This window comes from Desmodus rotundus, chromosome 8 (genome assembly GCF_022682495.2).
Source record: "Desmodus rotundus isolate HL8 chromosome 8, HLdesRot8A.1, whole genome shotgun sequence".
NCBI lineage: Eukaryota > Metazoa > Chordata > Mammalia > Chiroptera > Phyllostomidae > Desmodus > Desmodus rotundus.
Window position 1 is genome coordinate 20,373,859 of NC_071394.1, and position 16,436 is coordinate 20,390,294.

The 16,436-nt window shown below is 45.4% G+C and overlaps 1 protein-coding gene across 10 annotated transcripts in view; it reads left to right on the forward strand.

Moving 5' to 3' along the window:
* Positions 1 to 16,436, forward strand: part of SYBU (syntabulin) — a 69,013-nt gene that overhangs the window by 32,766 nt on the left and 19,811 nt on the right. Inside the window, exon 1 of one of the 10 annotated variants that reach the window (XM_024572140.4) lies at positions 5,430 to 5,553. The exons of the other annotated variants lie outside the window; for them this stretch is intronic. Coding sequence (XP_024427908.2) covers positions 5,526 to 5,553 — 28 coding nt within the window. The 5' untranslated portion in view covers positions 5,430 to 5,525. Of the gene's footprint in view, positions 1 to 5,429; positions 5,554 to 16,436 lie in introns of those variants that run through there. 10 annotated transcript variants of the gene reach the window in all.

Consider the following 16,436-nt stretch of genomic DNA (forward strand, 5'->3'; position numbering starts at 1 on the left):
ATGAATGTCAAGTGCCCGGCATGAGAACTGGCACAAGTAATTCCTCAGTAAATGTTAATAATGGTCATTTGTAGCTTTAACAATAGATGGGTCACAAATTCAGTGCACTTTATTTCCAAGAAAACCCTTAAGCCTCTCTTACACAAAACTTAGGTTTATTTGAAACAACATTCTAGCATGCCATGTTATTCCACGTAGACCAGGAGGAATGTTCGCGAAAGGCCACTGAGAAGAGTACATATTGACAGCTGATGGGCTGACCATGAGGAAAGAGATGGGAAAAGGTGAAGCAGCAGACAGAAGACCACTGAAATGCATTTAAGTGTTTCAATGCTTCGTAGCTCCCAGTGCAGTCAGTAATTAATGTTCTAGAAGCAGAGCCATTTTGATGGCGAAGTTCGCAGAAAAGGATGTGTGTGATGGGGGCAGAGAAACGTCTTGAGCAATATGGAAACGTTTTCCTAGAGTAGATAAACTAAACTTTTCGTGCCCACAGAGAAGGTTTTGGTTCTGTGGAAGCTTTCTGCATTCTGGGCCAGGCAGTATTTTCCTCTTAGCTTGTAGATGCAGCCAGAGGTGTTGCAGGATCGAGGCCCAGCCTTAAGTAGAGGCCGTGCCCTGCTTTGGAGACTGAAAGCCTTATGGGAATATCTGCAAGGACATATTACATGTAGTCGTGGGCTTGGATAACACTCTGAAGTTGGATTTAAATTTTTTTTAGCTAATATTTATCGAGTATTGACTGTCCCAGGCAAAATTCCAAGCACTTTACGCACTGTACCCTAATGTCAGTGCTAGAAAGGGATATCATTATCTCCTATTTTATAGGTGGGGAAACAGAGGCGCAGAGAAGTTAAGTAACTCGTCCAAGGTCACGCAGCTTGTAAGTGGATTTTAAACAGAGTAGGTTGGCTTGCTCCTAACTCCGGCCGTCGCCCTGCTGGTCCAGTCTGCCTTCAGAGGACTGACTTGAGGAGAGTGAGAGTCAAGGAAGATCTGTTGACATAGGACAGAAATTGTTGGTTTTAATGTTGGTATAGCCCTAACTATTCTTATTAATTTTTATAAATTAGTGGATACAGCCCCTATGTAGTTTATGCTGGCTATTGCTGATAACAAAATCAATGAACCTCAGTGGAACCTCAATGAGCACAGAAAGCTGAACCCATAAGGCCGTTTGGAGGCAGATCAGTGCAATAAGTTGGGAGGATGTGAACGGCAAAGGAATGTTAAGGTCTTCGGTGTTGCCCACTTAATTGGGAACTCGTCCTTGCTCTACTTGTAAAAATGTTTGTGTGCTGCCGCGAAAATGCATTTGTGTGTATATCACGAATGCTTTCGCAAACAAAGATCATCAGACTTAGTCAAGTTAAACAAGAGCTCTTGCCTTGATGTGAAAATGGCTCTCTGAAACTTTCTTTCACCCCGAGAGGAGGAAACCTCACCCAGGATGGAGCGGAGAATGTTCCATGGTGGATGATTGTGTGGTCCATCACTCCTCCCCAGCAGAGAACAACCAGACCAGTGAAATCAAGCTGAACTGCAATGCGTGGACCTAGTGTTTATCTTTAGGGCTGGGGTACTTATTTACGCTCATGCCTTTCTCCCATCTGTGTTGTGATGATGCCTCCAGTCAATGGAATGCTACCAAGTGGTCCGTTAATGTTGCCCCCTAAGAATCAGTGAATTATAATCCTCTTCTCCTCAAACATGACTGCCATCCAAGCCCTGGGCTCCCTAGGTTTTATTGCATGTACAGTGTTCTAGCCACCGATTCGGGTGCCTGCCGAGCACTTACCACGTGCTGTAACGTGTTGAGAATGAAGCCCTGTAGGTCTGTCATGTACAGCAGATGCTCCCATGGACCACACACCATTGTCGGACATGTTTATCAGCTGCCAGCAGGCGAGAAATAAACTTGGACACCTCCTTTACACACAAACTCATAACCCAAGAGCTATGAATCATGCAGATATGTGATCTTTTTTCCTTACCAAGGAGGAGAGTTTGCTGAAGAGACTGTCTGCATGTAAAGGCAGAGGCATAGTTAAGGAGATACCACAAGGTATGGTGAAATAATGGTGAAATACTTGGCACTGGCAGCAGCTTGGAGCCTTTCCACATCACTCAGGGCATGAGAAGGGCAGAGTTACCCAGATCCCAGGTGGAGGGAACTCCCAGGCTGCGTGTGAAAAAAATGTGCCCTTTCCCCGACAGGTGAGGAGCCAGAGGGGTAAATACCCTGATCTCGCTGCCTTCTTTGTCACTATAATTCATTGTTTGGCATTTGGGGGTATTGTAGGGTTATTGACAAAAAGTTCTGTGTTGAACAACATAGTATGTTCATTTAGATAATTCAGTGGGTCTTCCACCACCTAACCTATAGCAGCGATAAGCTACGTGAATGCAGGTTGTGGCTGAGTGAGGTCACGACTCAGGAACCTGGCTTCAGTGGGTTTCCACTCTCAGACGCAGAGTCTGGAATGTTTGTGGCCTTGCAGGAAGGTGGTCACTATGTAAGGGTTTAAAGGAAGACTTTATACTGCTGAAGGAAGGGTAATCCTCTTACTTCCCCCTGTATAAGTTTTCTGCTAACCTAGGTTCCATTCCCCGCTGTTCACTGACTAGCTTGTACTTATTCATGCAACATACGCGTATTCAGCATTTACTGGGTGCTGACACTGTTGTTCCAAGCGTTAAGGGTGGAGGAGTGAAAATACAGACGAGATGGCTGTTCTCATGGAACACAGCTTTGACACGGGGAGATGGCTGATATACAAGCAGGCAAACAGGGTAAGTTCAGAGAGTGACAAGCGAAACAAGGCAAAGCTAGTAGACAGTGACTGGGAAGGGGCAAGGGAGAGTCTAGGAGATGACCTTTGAACTAAGAAATTATGCAAATTCCTTCACACTTAGGGAGGGTTGGGGTGGGGGTGGAACAGAAAGTGATAGCCGGTGAGGTCTGCGTTGTTAGAGGTGGGACACCATAGGAAGGGTTTAAGGTTAGAGACATAATTTAAGTTTTATGTTTGGGATCCTTCTGGCTGCTGGGGAGCTTGGATCATCAGCAGATGGAACTGGAAGCAGGTATACTAACTCTAGATGGCTTAGGAAGGAGGCAGTGAAAACGGAAAAGTATGGGGTGGGGCAAAAGGAGGTTTACAGTGGTACACACAGGAAATAATACATTAATAAATAATATAAGAATAAACTTAGTGTTCCATGTACTCACAACTGTAAACCTACTTGTGCCCACTCTTGTATATGGAAACAATATATACGACAGAATATAAAGTGTCCCATTTTCCTAATGACATTTAAAATGTTTTATTTTATTTGCTAACTCAAGTAACCCTTTAGAGAGATGAATGAAATAGTCAGTGTCTGATGGGTTTTTATTTGTTATTTTAGTTGAACATATGTACACTCTATATTAACTTAGAAACATTGACTTTGTTAATCATGTAGTTAATAGAAAAAAATTTATTCTTTCTCCTGTCTAGAGCTACTGCTACTTTTCAACTTATCTGTCTTTGCCAGAGCAGACCATCTTCACTTCCATCCAATTTGTTTGATAGAAAACAGTTTTGAATCAGTGTCTGGGGCACATTTGCAAGACAAGTACCGTGAGGGTACGAGTTAAGTTATTGTAAAAAGAGACCCACCCAAACGGAAATGTTAAAACTCAATAGAAGTGTATTTGTCTCTTGCAAAACAGCACGCAGGCATCTGGGTGATCCAGGCTGGTAGGCAGCCACGTCATTGACTGCCACCTACCAGGCAGAAGGAAGGGGGAAAAGGACCCCTCACCCGGAACACAGACATGGTGTATGTCATTTCCAATGATATCCCAGGACATCTTAGTCACCTATTATTATGGAAGAAGGAGAGTATGGAGATGGACATTGGAGGACACATGGCGGGTTGTCACAACATATGGGGACAGCAGGTTTTCCTGTGTTCCTGTAGACACATCTGAGTGTCCTTCACTACCCAGAGCTACTCAGTTCCCGAGTTCAGTTAGCAAGGGATGCGGGTTTTTGTGATCTCTGCAGCCTGGCCCTTCATTGTATTGCTGTTTGAGTGCTCCTGAGAGGGCTGGAGGAGTCAAACCACAGGAATAATTAAGAATCTGCCTGTCACTTTCCTGCCCCCCTTCCTATGAAACAGCCCTAGCAGTGGGCCTCTGAAGGCAGACCGACTGAGCACTGATTGGGGGCAATTCAGATTGATGTGTCTTTTTGAAATGGGGACTCTGTTCAAAGGAGGTAATTATAAAGAGAGCTCTACAGTAAGAGGCTTTGGAACGACACTAAGATAAGGGGGCCTCGTTTCTGGGATGTAATTGTGGGAGGAAGCACATCACCTTATATTTGGACATCAAGTGTGGTGGACGAGGTCCACAGCAGAGCCCTGGGGAGAGGGGAGTTGGTGAGTGGAAGGGTGTCTTTTGTAACATAAGGAAATGTTTTTTTTTTCTTTATAATAGGGAGGAATAATGAATACTTAGCCTCTTTGGGTTGCTGTGAGAATCATAAGAGAATCATAAAACATGTTCGATATGTAGCAGACTCTATGCATCACATAAATTCTGCACAGCACTGAGATGTTTGCAAAAATCGGGGTCGGGATTTGGCAGGAAGCTGAGTTTGTCATGACAGTATTTGCCTGGGGCACAGGTCATGCCCAATAAATGATCACTGTCATCACTCTTATAAAATGAGAGATGAGGCAAGTCTCCAAACAGCACAACTTTAAGGCCTTTGAATGTCCACTTGCTCTCTTGCCTGCATGTGTCCTATTTTGTCACACAGGCCACCTTAGTAAGAATTATGCTGATATAATGGAGGGCTTTGGGGGAAGCTTGATAAATGTGTTTACTCTAAGTAAGCTTATTGGGAAGGAATATGCCGGCAGTTGTCCCAGAGAGCCCCCACTTCCGTTTTCTCCCCTCGGCACGACGGATCTCTCCTGTCTCTCCCTCCTGGCAGCACCGTGAAGTGCCTTGAATATTTAAATAGCTGGAATTCAAGGAGTACACCAAGCCTTTGCCTCAAAGGCTCACACACTTGCCATTAAATTTAGGAACGTGTGGGGTTTTGATGTAATTTCTTCTGTGCCCATTGGGATATAATCATTGTGGAAAGATTCTAAGTGTTTTATTCCAGCATCATCAAAGGATTAGCCTTGACTGTTGTGTAGGCATTTACTTCCATTTGACAATCTGGTATTTCTTTAAATGCTTTGTGTCCATTCATGAGGGCGCTGATTCCATTTGAAATGCTGCAGTCACCAGGGAGAAGCTCCTGTGCTCTTCCCTGATTGGCTGGCCTTCCCTCTGCCTCCTGTTGCTATGGTGCCCAGCAGAGTAACTTCCTTGCCCTGCACATGTAGGAGGCTCGGTCTCCATGGATACCCCACTCTGAGACTGTACTCCAAGGAGGGATGAGCTGCACACACTGTATTTCTGCACAAGACATTCCCCAGCCTGTGGTGGGAGGCTGTTTGCAGAGGCAGTGTTTGCCATGAAAGTCTACGGAGCTTACCTTCTAAGTAAGTAGCATTAGTCACAGTAAGTAAATGATTATGTTGGATCACAGAGGGTATGCTCTTTGTGTGCGTGTGTGTGCAAAGTTAGCTGTGGTAAGCTAAAACTGTAGCCTAAAAATCAAATTTGCCACTCTGCCTTTCAGACAGCCTGAATGCAGCGTTGCTAACTAAACTCTTAAAAAGGCACACACATACTATTTTCAATAACCCTGGTCATAGGTGAGCCCGTGCAATTTGAAGCCAAACCAACAAAAGAATGACCACGGATGCTTACATTTTAGAATGCTCTTCTAACCCTGAGTTAGTGCATGCTGCATTTGCAAATGCAAAGCCTGGCCTTAGCTGGTGTGTGCTGTGGGAATAGATGAGCACAGCCCCAATTAATGCTAATTGGCGCTGCCCGTCGTTTGCAGCGGGCCTCTGGGTAGGCCGAGGCGCGATGTATTTATTATCAGGAGAGAGCCTGTTCAAGTGATCACGTCCGCTGGGTACCCGCCGAAAGACGACCTGCACACACTGCATGTGGAAATTATTCAGAGCACATCTCTCCGGCCAGTTTTAATTTCCTTTTCTCATGTGGCATCCAGTAGAAACTCTGAAACCCTGCATGTCCATGGAAGTGGGATGTGGAAGAGTTTTCCTTTTATTAACTGATTTGATCTGACACTTCCTCTCTACTGTACATTCCAAGAGCATAAGGGGCCGGGTTTGCAATGTTGTAAAACACATGAGTCATCTTAAAGGGATGTTCATCTGCTGGGCAAATGATGAACGCCTGTGGTGTGAAAACTAATCAGTAGAAACAAAAGAAAGATGATACATATGGTAACCTCAACTCTAGTTCAATAACTCTAAAACTATGTAACGTTTAGATTTTTAGGTGGTGCACAGTAGAGAGCTGCCATCTAGCAGTTGCAAACAAAAAGCAGGCGATGAACTGGACTGGAAGAAGAGCGATTCGTTTTGGTCGTATTAAGGAGGAAGCACAGAGTATGTGCTAGGTTGTAATTTGTTTTCTGTACTCATGACCATTCAGGCAAAGGACAAGCAGTGCAATGTCATCTTTTCCAGCTGTTCGTCATGGGTCAACTTCAATTGCCCACGGTGGTGGAAAGGCACCGCCCTTGGAGAATGTGAGTGTACTGACGATGGCCCAGGCTCTGACTGTGTCATTGGGGTCAAGTTTTAGGTCATTGCCTTGCCTTTATATTTTATAGATATAATTTCCACCCAGCAGGTGCACAAGGGTACCCAATCGACTCCATAGGGATCATGGCTTTGGAGACTGGAAACAGTGCTGATGACACCCCAAAGTTTTTACTTGTTTTGTAGTACCAGGCCCCCTTCCCCTTTCTCAGTGTGTCTGTGAAAACCAGCAAAGTTCAGCACTTGTTTTCAGCCTTAAAATATCTGAGCTCTTCTCTAAAGCTGTTTCCTTATCTGTTGAGTGGAATAATAATAGGGCCTATGACATAAGGCTGCTTTGAAAATTCAGTGGCTTTATCAATGGCACATGGCCTTCAGTAAGTACGAGCTGCTGTTGCATTATGACTGCCACATGTATTGTTGTCATTTTTACAATGCCGTGGAGTCCAGAGGGACGGTCACTAACAACTTGGGTAGGTTTTCTGGTTTGACTCCATTCGGCCTGTCAAATCTCCTACTAAATGCTTACTAGGAACCTAACTCTGTGCATGGCATTCTGATGGGAATGATAGCATTTCATGTTCCTGAAAATGTAGCTAATAAAATGTGAGGTACACAAGTTAGTTTTCTCTTTCCAAATGTGTGGCTATATGTTTTGGCTAGACCACTGTATATTTAATGTAATGAAATGTTTGCCAGTTAGTTTTGCTGCCAATAACACAACGGTGACATGGGACACCACAATGGACACACGAGATAAAAGGGGCCAGGCCACAGAGTGACAGTCAGTTAATATTTATGACAAATTTAAAATGTGACAATTAAAAATCTAGGTTCACATTTTAAGCTCACTTCCTTTCCTGAAAGGATTTCCGTTCAGAGGTCAGTAATGACATATTTTGAAACGAGAGCAGTTTCATTAAGTTGAAAGTTTAGGGAATGATGGGAGAGGAAGAGATGGGACATGATTGATTAATCTGTGTAAAAATAGGCCCCACGCTGGGATGTTTCCTTTTGCACTAATTCTGTGTGACATCTGAGCCAAGAAAAGTATAAACCCCATACCCCATGTGCAGGGCCTGCCAGTGCTGGCTTTCAAAGGCATGAAGAGTTGACCCAGATTATATTTTGCAGCTTTATTTTAATTTCAATATCATCTTCATGTTCCATTTCTTCTATCTGCCATATTCTCTTCCTTCCATCTGTCTGCCCTGGAAAGACCTAGGCATGCGCGGCACGGGCGGGACCAACTCACTTGGAAGGAAGGACACAGGGGAGGACATTTGGAGGATGTGATTGAAAGTGTGCCCTCTGGAGGTGGGGAACTTGCAAGCAACGTATGTCCATAAAGGCGAAATCTATTTTGCTAAACATGCTTTCAAGTGCGATATCACTCAGACAAACAACCCGGAATAAAATCAGCCTTCTTCCAATGCAAAAATGAAGTGCTTAGCAACAGCCCCACTGCATGGTGACCTTTTATCTATACTCGACTGGTCTGTAGCCAACATAATGCTCCACTTTGTTTCCACTGTTGTTGCCACAGAGGTGCGTGGTCTGATGGCAGTGTGTCGTGTGTATTGGGTGCTGGGTGCTGCTGTCATGAGTTGAGGGTCAGGTCCTTTTGAGCTCTGGGTTACAGTCCTGTCTGTCAAGTTCTTTTTCATCAGAGGGCATTCGTGGAAGCTCCAAAGGGAAGGATGCCCCTCGTCTTGTTTGGCAGCGACATTATTCAAAGAAACTGGATCTTCTGAGTCTTTGGCTCCTTGTCCTCACCCCGTGGCTGAGATAGGCGGGCTCTGCGAGCCTCTGCCAGGAGGATCTGATTTCTGCCGGGACTACTGGCGGGCCTGACTGTTCTTGAAAGGCTATGCCTGAACCTGATACAGGGTGACTGCCTGACATCCAATGCTTTTCCCCTCCTGGTCGGTGGAAGAAGTGAAGGATCTACGCCACAGGCAGAGAAGCGCTAGTGCATGCGGAGCAGGGTGCAGGGTCTGCAGGCGGTGCCGTCTGCTGGTGTCCTGCCAAGCCCAGCTTACCACGGGCAGCAAGGAGATTCATCCGTGCTCAGCTGGGGTGTTTTTGAGTTTTGGATGGGATTCTCCAATTTAGCATTTCCACCCTTCCTTGTCTCTGTAGTCTCAGCCATCATTTAACAGAACTGAACCCAGTAGTGCTACTCATTTGTTTTTTTTCGACAAATATTTATCACGTGCCTGGCCGTGAGCCACACACTGGGACACAACAGTAAAACGGGCTCCCTGTACCTGTGTGACATGTGTCTGGGGGGAGTACAGGGTGCCATGAATGCACAGAGGAGGACCAGGGAACCCAGACTGTGGGGGTCTGGGAAGCGGTCCAGAGGAAGTAACGCTGTGTTAACACTTAAAATGGGTAAAACCAGGTTTTTAAGTGAACAGACACTCAGGGATCTGAACTTTGCATGTCATTGCTGTTAACTTACATACTATGCACTTAGAGGTTTTTTTTTAATTCCTTTGTTATGGTTACCAAGCTATATTTAACAACTATCTTTTAGATGACTTTTCTCTGCTAGCATGTCAGCCTCTCCAGGATGTGGATCGTGTGTTTATTCTCTCCTTCTCTCGTTTTACTATCTTTTGTTTGGAATTCATTTTCGATTGTTCCCTTATTTCTTTTTACACTTTATATATCTAATGCGATGCAGAAAAAGACTATATGATACATATGTAAACTATGCAGTATAGTAAAGCAGACACACTCCACTTTAAGAATTACCACCACCACCTCCACCACCACCACCAAAGCTGCCTGTGGGCTCTTCCAGATCCTATTCTCTGTCTCCCCCAAGAGGCAACCACTGTATTGAAATGTGGGTTTTATCATTTCTTTGCACTCAAACATAATTTTACAACCTTAGGAATGTGTTGCTAAAAATATGCTGGAAAGCAATGTAAAATTTAAACAAGGAGCTGTGTTTTCTCTGCCTTCGTGTTTTCCATAATTAGCACAGTGCCTGCAACTTAGCCAGGTGCCCCCTGCTACACATTTGTGAGTGGATGGCCGGGCCCAGGGCCCAGAGGTATTTTGGCGACTCTGCCTGCCACAGGGAGATTGGAATTCCACTCAAGCGGGTTTGTTCATTTTGAGCCTTGTTACTTTTGTCTTTTGGGGACGCTTTTTTATAGGCTCCAGAAATTACTCACGCACTCTTTAATTGTTTGGGGGTATTTCCAAACTACCATTTCCTACTTCTCTCCATTATGCCACCACACAAACCCCCCAGTTGTCCTAAAGAGAGTGGCCTTCACATTTTTATTATGGTCTGCTTTGCTTTTCCATTCTTCTTTGGCTTTTCATAGAACATCGGAGGGCGGAGAGAATAGAGAACATTGAGTCCACTTGAATTTGAAAGTTAAGTTGTGGTGGGGGGGGCAGAGTTGTTGGACCAGCACAGGGTTGGCCTGGGCCCGAGTGCTCTGTGCCAGACGTCACTTTGAGTTGAGATCCTGGGGAAGGCTCCCTTAAGCAAGTCCATGGAAATTCAGAGCTTGATTTGTGTAGAGAGCATAGTCTAATCTTGGGTGTGTGCCATTCTTTTGAAATGCTACAAAGCACACAAGAATTAAAGGAGAACCTTTTTAGAGGGACATTCAGAAACATTGTGTTCAGAAGCTTGAGAATTCAAATAGTTTTCAATGGATAAACAATGCTGTGAGGTGAAATGCAGGAGCTTGCTGCTGGCAGCCCAGCTGGTTTGCAGAACGCCTTGTCTCTCCCCAACATGTACGCAGCTCCGGAAGGCCGCAGTGGGTGTGTAATGTCCCAGGTGCAGTCACCTCCCTGGGCTGGCACTAGGTTCCCTGAGCTTTGAACAGGTGTCCCAGGGCAGGAGGGCGGGAGCTGTTCCACCTGCTTTGCACCTGTTTTCCTGCAAGCCCATCTCCTGATCCAGAATTCTCTGTTGTTCTGCCAGGCTTTCTCCTGGAAACATTTTCACATGACTTCATTATTCCCCTTCCTCCCCAATGCTCGTGTGAGTTCCTTGAACACATGTCTGAATTAAAACCAACTCTACGAGGCCTTCCATTTTTCCATTTGCTTTTGTTCGAATACTCTGCACAGATGCCAGAAATTGCCTGAATTTTCCCAGCTCATTTGCTTTATTTTATTGACATTTGTGCTTGCAAATAAAAACAATATTTGCATTAAAGATTGATTGCACAGTGGTAAATCTAGCATTGATCTTGGAGTATCTCAAGCCATTCTGATTAGATTATTCAATTTTTCATATAGTCCTCAGGCAATACGAGAGACATTTCTTCCTTTCATTTCATGGAGGTAATTCCTGTTTTGTTTTTCTGCCCTTTGGTTGTACAGAAAACACAGCTCCATTCATTCGTTCTTTTCTGTCATTAGCACTGCAGTCGAGTCCATCACATAAGATGTGGTGTTTCTTAATGTTGAACTTACTTTATGTTTTACTGTTTTAAATCCTTTAGTGACCTGCGGTTTTCAGTGGTTTTGAACCTAGGCAGTTAATTGTGTGAACCTAGGAGCTATGTGGAAAGGGACTCCCTGGTCTGGGCTTCCTCCTTGCTGTACAACCCACCTCCCAACTGTGTTAGTCGCCTGCCTTGCCCCTCCACCTCCAGTCCCTCCTCCAGATACCACTGCCTCAGTCTCTCCCTAAAGCATCTGTTCTATTGGCCCCCTGTTCAAATCTTGCCATGGCTCCCTCTTGCCTTCAGAGTAAATGCCCTTAGCATAGAGTTCCCTGCTTCTGTGTAGCTGTGTGAGTACAGCGTTCACATTCGTCAACTGTCTGTGTAGCACTCACCTTTTTGGCTGCATTTTCTCATCGGGTCACTAAACAAGGGATTCACTATATTGTAAATATTCCCAATGGCTTTTTCCCTCCATTTTTCAGTTCATGGCATCCTTTTCACCTAAGGTCTGCTCCCTTCTGCACCTCCAACGCTTGCTCATATTCTGCGTGGTACTCAAGGCCCATCTCAGGTGGCGTCAGCCTGTGTCACATTCCCTGCCGTCTTACCCTCACCCTTGCTGAGAGTATTTCTTCCTATTCTGTGTTCCCTGCCTCATATCCTGGTGGTTTTTCTGTGTAGCTCATCTTCTTAAAGGAGCCTTGAGCACCAGAACTTTACTTCTCCATGACCACCCCACCTAGTGCCTTAGCCTATACAGGATTCAACACATCTTTGAAATGGACTCAGTTGAGTACCATGAATATCATCGTGGCTTCTAATTCGTAGATCTTTGTGAATTCTGATCAAGGAACCGAGCAGAGTGGGCAAAGAAGAAAGCAGACCCTGGAGTCAGACAAGCCAGTTCTGCTGGTTACCAGTTCTGTGTAATGTTACCACATCTCATCTCCACCCAGGACCTCGGCTTCCTCGTTTATACCCTGTATATCTTAGAGAGGAAGGATTAAAGGAAAGAGCGGATGGAGAGCTCTTGACAGATTTGGTTTTTAGTCCACAGCGGCTGGCGACAGTAGTACCTGACTGTCATTGGTCCTATTAGTGATGCCTTCCAGGCTTGTGTAATGTGTGGGCTGCCATCAACACCGTGCCTCCCATGTTTTCATTTGAGTCATTAATAAAGCATGTTAAGTGGGATCAGAACAAGGATGGAGCCAGGTGACACGTTACTAGAGATTTCCCTCGAGGTTGACAGGCAATCCATTAAATCCATTAGTTGACATCCTTTGGGGACTGAGCTGTGCTGTCACCAAGTGCACATGCCAGCCTTGTTCATGTGACTCTTCGTAAGTATTTTGATGGAGTGCCCGCTGAATTCCACTCGTGCCAGGCATGTGGCAGCCACAAGCCTAACTCTGTCAGAAAAGGAAGTGAACTGGTTTTCTTATCTGGCCATCAGTGAACTCTTGCTGCGCTTCCTTGCCCTATTAAGGGACCTTTCCTACAATTTCACGGGACGAGAACACCCAAGTTAGCACTTTGTGATCTTCAGAATTTATCGTTTTCTCTTCTTTGAGTACCTGTACTTTTTTGTCAACCTCCAACCTGCTACCTCCTTCCTTCGTGACTTCTCAAAAATTAGTGGTGCTCTTTCCACAAGCATATCTGTAATTGCTTTGAGTACCCTTTCTTTTCTCATTCAATAAATATCCTTCTAAGTTCACAGTGTGCCAGGCACTGTGCTTGGCTTCAGGAATACAGTGATAAACGAGACAGAGGTCTTTCCAGGTTTTGGCATGTTAAGTTTTAGTCTGAAAATGAATTGTAAGAAATTTGGGCATATGGGATGGAGGTGGGAGTGGAGGGAATATTTATCCTGATTGTCAACAACCGCAATCTGTCAACCCAACCTAAAGGGAGAGACAGAGGGAAGCACGTCCGTAGAGAGCCTCTCCGGGAACCATTGCTGAATGCCAAGAGTGGAGGGGCCTTTAATGCTTTGAAATCTTTTAAGGTGACAGCACGTACTGTGTGTGAGCTAAATGCTGCATTAGACACGAGATACAATGGCCCTGAAGGAGCTGACAGTGCGCTGGGGCATTGCAGCGCAATGTAATAAGTGCTTGTTAAATTGTGGGTGAGTGAGAGCGCCTAGGAGGGGCACCTCGTTCCCTCCCGGAAGGAACTAAAGGTGCAGGCTAACCTGTGACCTGAAGGACAGGTAGCAGCTAGCTTGGCCCAGACAGACAGGACAATAATCCAGGTGGAGGGAATGGCGGGCGTGAAACTGGGCGTCTAGAGAGCAATGCGCGGACTTCAGGAAGCGGGACGGTTCTCTGGGCTGGGGCGCCGCGGGGGCGGCAGAAGAGATTGTAAAGGGCTTGTAAATGTTACTGTGGAGTTTGGGCTTTATCTTAAGGACACGGACCACTGTTAAAAGGTGTCCACAGGCGAATCACCTAATGAGATTTTTGCTCTGCAGCAGAGTGGAAGAGGGAGCGCTCAGAGCCACACGGAGCAGCTGGGACAGAGCCAGTGGCCATTTCATAATTCAGGGGGTTGGGGTCAGGGGAGGGGTGACTGTGGCCTGGGGCGGAGCGTTCAGGATGGGAAGGAGCAGCCCGATCATGGAGTTCCTGGACAGATTTGAGCAGGTGGCTGCGATTTATAGTTAAATATTGAAAACCAAAACTATTTATTATAGTGGTTCTCCATCTTCAGTGTGCATGAAAGATGCCCTGAGCAATTTGTAAAAAATGTGGCTCCTGGTAATGACTCGAGGAATTTCAGTCAGCAGATCTGGGGCAGGAGCCGGGAATCTGTATTTCAGCAAATAGTTCAGGCGACACTGTTGTCTGGCCCTCAGACAACGCCATGAAAAGCCCTTTCTGCTAGGTGCTTTAAAATAGCAATACTTCTAGGTGTATTCACAATATGTTAACTTTTCACTTAGAGTGGAGACTCAATCTTATTATCTCTGTTGAAAATAGGCAAATGGCTCAGCCTCAGGCATCCATGAAAAAAAAAAGAGTGTCCCTTTGCTGGTGTGGCCCGTGTTCATTAATTACTTGCTTTCTGGTCAGTGATGATGCCCAGTAGAGCTGAGTGGTGATAATCTTGTTAAGACCTCTGCTGCAGACTGTAAATGAATTTTCAAGGGTTTCAGCGACAGCTCTGCCAAAGCATACACTCATGGGGGAAACCAAAAAATTCCCAACAGCTGAAGTTCCCGTAGGTGTGTGTTATTGCTATTTAAGGCATATTTGGATACATTCATTGGTGTGATAGTTCTGAAGCCTAAACGCCGGCCCTTCAAATCCCACCTGCACTATTCACGAGCTGTGTGACCTTGAGCAAGGGACCTGTTCTCGCCTTCTCTCATCTGTAGAATGGGAATAAAATTGTACCTCTCTCCTACATTTGATGTGAGGATTCAGTGAGAACACATGTAAAACATGTTGAAAGTGTGTGCATATAATAGGCCATTCTCACCAGTACGGAGAGAAGCCAGATGTCCTGTAATTAAATTTATTACTTCAATTAGAGTTTAGTCATGTAATAAACACTTAAGTCACAGTATTCAAAAAAAAAAACAAAACACACACGCATACATTTAGACATTTTGTGGTGCCCACATGCAAGAATTCCTGGAGAAACTTGGTGTTTACCAAGACATACCAAACACATGGGAAAGCAGGCCAGTAATGATGGTGCATTTTTATTGCGGCCTTACACCAGCCCCATCGTGTCATTTAATCCTTCCAGTGATCCTGTGAGGCAGGCACTCTTTTGGTGTCTTTTTAGAGACAGGAAACTGAGGCTGAAGAAGTGAAGCGGTAGCTTGAATCAGTCACACTGTCATTAAAGGAAAAATCGGATATTTGAACTCGGAACTCTCCATTGCAAGAATTTGCTTTTCAACCACAGCTGTTAAATATGGATTGCCAGTTAGAGGCAGCATGGTTAGTGACCCTCAGCATTGTGCCAAGTACATGAAGAAGCGGAATGATTTTGAATGTGGAACATGTAGCAGTGATTCCCCAAATGTGCGTGCTGGTGGGCAGCTGTATTTGAAGTCACAGTCAAGTCTGTGGCTTCGTTTCCCAGAGGCAGCTGTTCCGGACGCTGCTTGACGAGGGGTCTCAGTCAGAGGCTCTCCACCCTTAGATACCTGAAGGTTTGTTAAAACCCAGATGCCTGAGCCGCACCCCGGCCTCTGAGTTGCTGACTCTGCAGGTCCAGGTGGGGTCTGAGAACCTGAATTTCTAAGGAGTTCCCAGGTGAGACAGCTGCTGCTCGTTTGGGGCCACACTTCACGAATGACTGTTTTAGAGGAAAGAGAAGATGCCTGGCGAGTTTCGGAGCAGCGGATGGTTTAAAATCTACCCTGCAATTGCCTGACCTGCTCCACAGACCTACTTATTTAAGTTCACAGGATGTTCTGAAGCAACAGACATCAGAGCTGACGCCTAGATGCTTAGATGCAAATCAAAAGGCAGAAATAATGACTTGGGCTTTCACATTTCTAAAGCAGGTCAGTTTCTCTCTAATACAGAGACTTGTACACAGTCGTGTCCCCTTCTCTGAAACAGTGGGGCCTGTTTTAAAACTCAGGCATTCCCCTTACTCGTGACTGAGGTGCAGAGTTTGACCTTAGAACCAGGTACTTAACCAAGTTCTGGGCTGCATTAAGCACTGGCACATACTCACAAGGAGGCAGCCACCTGTTCTCTCTCCTCCCCACCCTAGGACAGGGTTCCCCCCTCCCCCAGCATGATTTGGTAACTCTGGGTCAGCTGGTCTCATTGCCAAGGCCAAGGGGGAAAGGCCTTGGAGTGACTCAAGCCAAACTCGAAGGACATCAGGTAATTCCTGATCTTTTAGGGCTACTCAGGGTCATACCAGCCCTAGGACCAAAGGTCACCATAGGCGTGTTGGATCTGAAAATTGAGACAGGTTAACGCAGAGATGCTGGTTCTGCCTTTAACACCGATTGCCCATCACAGTGAGAGGGAAAGGGCTGTACGGACCCACAGTGCACTTCTTTTTGCCCACAGAACACATCGCGTAAAGTAGGCTTACTCTGTAATTCTGTTATTAAGGAGACTTGTGCCTCTGGAAATGTAAATAGATGTTTACCAGAATGGAAAATCTAGCTGGATGAGCAAGTGAAGTGAACCCGACTCATTTTCTCGCCATCAGGAGAACGGAGAAATAAATTGTGGTACAGGTCATACAAATGGAATATTATGTAGCAGTCAACTGAATGCACTGCAGTTATGCAGAGAATTTTCACAATATTATTTTGAG